At 38.3% G+C, this 6239-nt stretch overlaps 1 protein-coding gene across 1 annotated transcript; it reads left to right on the top strand.

Annotated features, from left to right (window-relative positions):
- Window positions 1–2220: 2220 nt before the first annotated feature.
- tmem86b (transmembrane protein 86B) lies at window positions 2221–5674 on the top strand. The gene is made up of 3 exons (XM_036590297.1): window positions 2221–2391; window positions 2721–2964; window positions 4682–5674. Exons 1-3 carry the CDS (start codon window positions 2341–2343, stop codon window positions 5140–5142), a joined length of 756 nt encoding a protein of 251 aa, XP_036446190.1. The 5' UTR covers window positions 2221–2340; the 3' UTR covers window positions 5143–5674.
- Window positions 5675–6239: the final 565 nt, after the last annotated feature.

The raw sequence follows: 6239 nt of genomic DNA, 5'->3' as shown, positions 1-6239 counted from the left end.
AGGTGGGTAGTAACTAGTTACATTTACTCAGTTGAACACACTTAAGTACAATTTTGACAAAGTATTTTTTAAAATACTTTACTCAACTACTTATCCTCTTTAATGGCCAGTTTTATTACACACTTCTATAACCTAAGAATAGCTCAGCAAATCCCAGTATTTACTGAATAATAACCCTTAGTATGTAATAAGCCTGGGATTTTAAGGGGTTAACTGAAGTAACAATTCTTTTACTTGAGTATGGGTTTACTCTACACAAAGTATAAGATATGTAGTGTCAGTGTTGAGCAGAATACTTTGAAAAAGTAGTGATGACTGAATACTGAATACACTGTCCTAAATGTATTCAGTAACATATTCCATTACAATACATAAAAAAGTAATGTATTCAGAATCCATTTAGAATACATTTGCTGTTGTACTTTATGCTTAATTCACACTGTTTCTTGCTGTTACTGGTGCCAGTTTTCTTCATGTTATTCTTCTGTTAATGTTGCATGACAAATTTACTTGTTTAATATTCTCAACATTATTTTGGCTCTCATCGCCTACTTTGGTTCACTCCTGCTCCCATAATCTCGCTGTTGTGAGCTATGTGATTTACAGTTAATAGGTATGCAACTTGGCATGAAAGGCACGCACAAATCCAGTCCAATAACAATGCTAAGCTTATTACTTGTGAAATTCTATCAGCTCTCAAAAAAAGTTCAGTAATGCTGAGATTAATAACTGATCATGACATTGGTTTATCAGTCTACTCAGGCTTTAGCAGGAACTTCAAACTCTGTGCACTCATAATAAAATAATTAACAAGCAAGCATTGATAGTGTTTCTTTTAAAGGTGGCATATATGGTTTACATATAGTGGGTGGGTATTCTAAAAGTATTCGCATAGAATGTGGAAAAAGTAACTGTACTTTGAATGCTGCCTTTACAAACTGTAATTAAGACTGAATACAGATACTTAACTCTGTAATCTGGATACGTATTCCCAATATTTGTATTCCGATACGCCCCAACCCTGTATAGTGTATATACTAACTTCATACTTTACTTGAACTACATAGTACAGATGTATGTAAAAGTTTGAACACCCTTGGTGAAATTGAATGTTTTGTTGATCTTCTAAGTGAAAATACATGTACACATTCTCCACAGAGAATAGTTTTTGGATAATTTCAGCAAATGATCAGTAATTGTGCATTAAAATCTACAGAACTCTGTAGTTCTCTGTAGCGTGTTAACTTACTGAAACTTTACTGGGGGTGCCAAAACTTTGGCACACAACTGTATGTATACTATACTACTAAACTTTTGACTTTTGTTCATCCTCGTTACCTGTGTTCCTCTCAAATACGTAAACTGCCTAGTATGTATACCATGCTTTGGCTTTTGAATTCATAACTGAACTACTTAGTATGTCTACTCTGCTTTGATTTCTGTTCAGTCTCATTACCCGTCTTCCTCTCACACTCTCTTAGGACATCAATGAACCATCTGTAAACAAGAGCAGTGACTTTATCTCCACTGACCTCAGTTCAATGCTTCAGCCAATCAGACCTCTCAGAGATAGGACCTGGCCTATAGGTGATTTCACAGGCTGACCACCCATCTTAAGCACAAGTTGAATATTTTATACCACATCATGACACAGGCTAATCAGATTGCACAACTTTGGCAAAGTCTTTGCATTCTGAAGTCAGATCTAAAATATGTCTGTCAAGAAGTTCCTCATTGCAGCAGTCAACCTGCTTATGGTTTCACAAACTGATGCTCTGTTTGCAAATGTAAAAATAGTATCTATGGTCCACAAAATGGCTACTTTCACTTCACACATGGTACCAGATCATCTCTATGGTGCCCTCATGAGGACCAGTGAAGTACTACTGCCCATGACTCATGTTAGATGTTATCATTTTCTCTCCCGTTCCACAGTCTATAGCTGCATAAGACCATATAAGATGTATTAAAGACTAAATGTAGCTTAAATTCTAGTATACAAATTCTTAGTCAAGTAAAAAAGAGCCTGTTGAATTTATAAAATACAACTGAGGGCCATTTGCTAAGTGACTTTATCTCTAAGTCATTATTAAGTCATGAAACCTTTGCTCATATTGACAATGTCAGAACAGGATTACACGTCCTAAATAATGGGGGAAGGCTGTACTGTGTTTATGACTGAACAATCTGACAGATAACGCATCACACATATTGGTCTAAAGTTCAACGTTAGCCTAGCCAGTGAGATACACAGTGCCTCTTATACTGACATTTGGAGGCACCGTAGGACCCTGTAGAAGACGTACCTTCCGTTTTCGCTTTTTGAGAGAGGGCAGAAAGATGGACATCCTTGACACAGATGCCTATGATCGCAAACAGCGCAGGAACACGGTAAAGACTGACAAAACACATTAACATACAGAGAAACACGCACTTTCCTCACTTACTCTTATATACATCCATAACATCCATTTGTTGGCACGGTGACATCTAATTTAGCACCTGTTTCTCCCACAAATACACCTTCTTATATGTTCTCTCTGAATGAGATCTGAATGAGTGTGTTATTCAGTTGCAATGCAGTGAAGTACCATCTTTATTTCTTTGCTATCATGCTCTGATATAAATATTGACCAAAACTCTTAATATTGACTAGTTCTGGAAACAGTGCATCACTGTACACTTCTTTTTTTTTCTCTATTTCATCTCTTCTCTTCCAGTCCTGTGTTCTGTTCTTTTCTCTGCTCCCTTTCTTTGCTTTCACAGCAGTGTTTTTCTACCTGTGGATCCCAGAATCAGCACCCTCTCTCCTGGCTGCTGGTGTAAAGTCCGCCCCTGTGCTCTCTTTGGCTCTTATGGTGCTGAGTTACAATGGGGGGAGGAGCCTGCTGGGTGTGGCCGGAGGGTTGCTGTTATCAGCTGGTGGAGACATCTGTCTCATTTGGCCCGGACTTTTTCTTCATGGTAAAGAAGCAAAGACTTAAATATAATGTCACTGACAGTGTTGGGGTTAATGCAGTACAATGTAAGGTTACAATATTGTGATTACTTTTTCCTGGAGAGAAGTAGTGTAAAGCCCTATGGGAGCTGGATTAGTTTTACCCAAGGAGGTACTGCAGTTTTGATTGATTAGTGAGGACATCCCTGGTTTTAATCCAGTATCAATCCAGAGTTTTTACAAGTTTGCTACCTTCTATAATCCGCTGGACCTGGAGCTCCCTTGATAATAGTAGTCCTGTTGAACTGACATTACCATAATGTAATAACAAAACCAGGGGACAGAAAACAGACACTCATTCTTTTATGCAACCTGTAGACAAAGGTAACCGCTAAAATTAAGCTCAATTTGACAGTTTTGTAGTTATTAAGTTCACGACAACAAGTGACACCACACACTGCAAGGCAATTTAGCTGCACATGCTGTGCATTATTCACTGCAGAAAATGGTATCTTGTCAAAGTGAAATGATCTTAAATCTAGTCACTGTATCTAATATTTCCCACTTTGAGAGAGTTGTGCACTGATTATAAGATTATCTATCTTATTTCCAGACATTTTCCCTTGTTTTCAGTAATTTTATTGAGTAAAATTATCTCACTATACTGGCAGATATTTTTGCTGGTTTCCAGCACATTTCTTAACACAAGCAAAGTTATCTGCCAATATAGTGAGATAATTTTGTTTAATAAAATTACTTAAAACAAGTAAAATTGTTTAGAAATAAGATAAATGATCTTAAATGAAGCTTACAAAAATCTCAACAGGAGAAATATTCAATTTATTGTCTACATTTAAAATTATTTTACTTGACAGGATAAAATTTTTTGCAGTGTTGTTCTGAAACATGGTGCCTGTTGCGTAACACTGATGTGAACATCTGTGGGATGATGTTTTAATCCAGGCCCTTTGTGGTGATTTGTCGAAATTACACAGATACACTGTTGCATAACTCATTACAGTTTAAATTCTTGTAATCATTACACTGTAAAAAAAAATTGGTGTCTTAAAAAAGTAAGTAACTGTGCTGAATAAAATGTTTAATTCAACTTCTATATTTATAACATCTGTATGTTGGGTTCTGTTAACTGAATATAAGTTACTTTTTTGAGCTAAGACACCACATTGTTTACAGTGGTTACTGACACAATAAGAATTTTGTTACTTACGTTACTCTTCTGTCTCTAATAGAACAAAATAAATTATGTATGATGCATTTAAAACAAACTTCCTCTATATTGATTTTCTATGACTGTTCTTGTATGCGATTTGCACACAAGTGCGAACTGCAACTTTGTGAATCTGACCAACGTAACGTAACCTCATCTAAAGAGGCCAGAATCTTATTCAGAAACAGCTCTGTTAGCTTTACATTTTATGGATGAAGATATTATTTGGAGGCAGCTCTTCCTGAACTTCTTCTTTCAGTTATAGTTGGTACAGATTGGGTGCAGATGTGTATGTGCTTCAGAGAGTAAAGTAAAGAGTACTTATGTAATGATGTAATGAGTAAAGTAAAGTAATCCCACTACAGTTTGAGAGAAGTAATCAGTAACCACTCCAACACTGGTGATTGCAGTATTATTTTCAATATTGGTACAAATACTAACTTATCATTTTCATCCTCCCTTTCTTTCTTTCTATCTCTCTCTCTCTCTCTCAATACTCTCCACACCCTCTGCAGGAATGGGCTGCTTTGCTCTAGCCCACCTGCTGTACTCTCTTTCTTTCCTTTCCTCACGTTATTCCTTTCACACCTATTCCTCCTTCGGCATCTACATCCTCTACCTACTGCTGTGGGGAGTAACCGGTGGAGCTTATGTCTACTTGCTGCCCTTCCTGCAGAATTCTCCAGACCCCGGTGTCTTTGTCCCAGCTGTAGGAGGTTACGCATTCCTCATTGTTGTCATGGCGACTTTGGGGGCACGCACGCGGCACACGCTGGTCATGCTGGGTGGCCTGGTCTTTATGGCCTCTGACCTCACCCTCGCACTGCAGCATTTCAAAGCCATTGAGTCTCTGGAACACGGCAGGCACATTGTCATGACAACATACTACCTGGCCCAGTTGCTGATTGCTGTGGGTGATGTGAAGGCCAAGCTGGCGGAGGAGGGAGATGAGTTCCGCAAGTGGAAGAGATCATAGGTCCAGCGAGAAGACATGGCCATATCGGAGTGATACAGACTTCACACAGATTCTATGGCTTTGGGAAGGTTCCCAGATCTTTTCAGGAAATTCTGTACCTATACATATGACAATCATAGGATTTGTACAAGGTCTATATTGTTTGAATGTGTCCATTGTGTCTTCATGGTTGTAGTGCCAGAACCTAAAGGATTCTTGGAGGTGCTATTCATTCTCAAAATAAGAGAATAACTAGGATAAACCAGGACATGTCCACAGATAGCTGACATGAGAACTCCACTGATATTTTTATTTAACATTATAAAAACCTAAGGCACTAAAAACATTACTAATAAACAAATACTGACAACTCAATACAGAACAAGAGTTTCTTATATTACATAGAATTCTATTGTTGGGACTTTTAGTCATTGGTATTTCTTGAAATGTAATCCTTTGTAATGGCTAGATGAATTCCTCATTTTCAATCTATTGGTCATAATGTGTTATGCCTATAAATACTGTGTTGTCCAATAAATAAATTAAACAAGAATAAGTGTCTTGTGTGTGATTCCTCCCCACACTAAAACAATGGTAAAAGTGGGTTTGTACAAAATATTGGACACTGCAAAGCTATCATCTGGAAGGACAGCACAAAAGAAAGGAAAAATCTGCATACCACCTCTGACTGAAACAAGGACACACAAGTAGTCCTTCGTGCAGGTTCTTCCAAACACTATTATATCTAGACTGTGCTACACTGTTAAGTAGTTTCCCAGACATCGCAGCAGCTCACCTGGCTTCACCGTCAAAGATGACAGGAAGGCGAAGGCTCACAGGTGACCCACCTAGCAGCTGTGACATAAATAGCTGTCTGCCAACTGCTACTAGAAGCACAGACCTGACATCACTATCAAGAAAGAAAGACAGCTGAGAGTGGAGGCACAGGACTAATGATGCAGTTGACTGTCAAGGGCAAAACAAAGTTGGTGCTGGTTGTCATGGGGAATAAATCAGAACGTTTGCTGCTGTCATGTAATGGCTGAACTGGGAGGCCATATAGTGGGCTACTCCTGTTGGCACTTGAGCATCAGTCTCCTCCAGCCCACCTGCCACAT

Source organism: Colossoma macropomum, unplaced genomic scaffold, assembly GCF_904425465.1.
Source record: "Colossoma macropomum unplaced genomic scaffold, Colossoma_macropomum, whole genome shotgun sequence".
Taxonomy (NCBI): Eukaryota; Metazoa; Chordata; class Actinopteri; order Characiformes; family Serrasalmidae; genus Colossoma; species Colossoma macropomum.
This window is presented reverse-complemented; position numbering and strand designations above follow the sequence as displayed.

Excerpts from the sequence above, each read along its gene's own strand:
- tmem86b (XM_036590297.1), top strand. The coding sequence starts at position 2,341 with ATGGACATCCTTGACACAGATGCCTATGATCGCAAACAGCGCAGGAAC. Across the intron at positions 2,392-2,720 it reads GCAAACAGCGCAGGAACACG|TCCTGTGTTCTGTTCTTTTC; the intron begins GTAAAGACTGAC and ends CTTCTCTTCCAG. Across the intron at positions 2,965-4,681 it reads GCCCGGACTTTTTCTTCATG|GAATGGGCTGCTTTGCTCTA; the intron begins GTAAAGAAGCAA and ends CACCCTCTGCAG.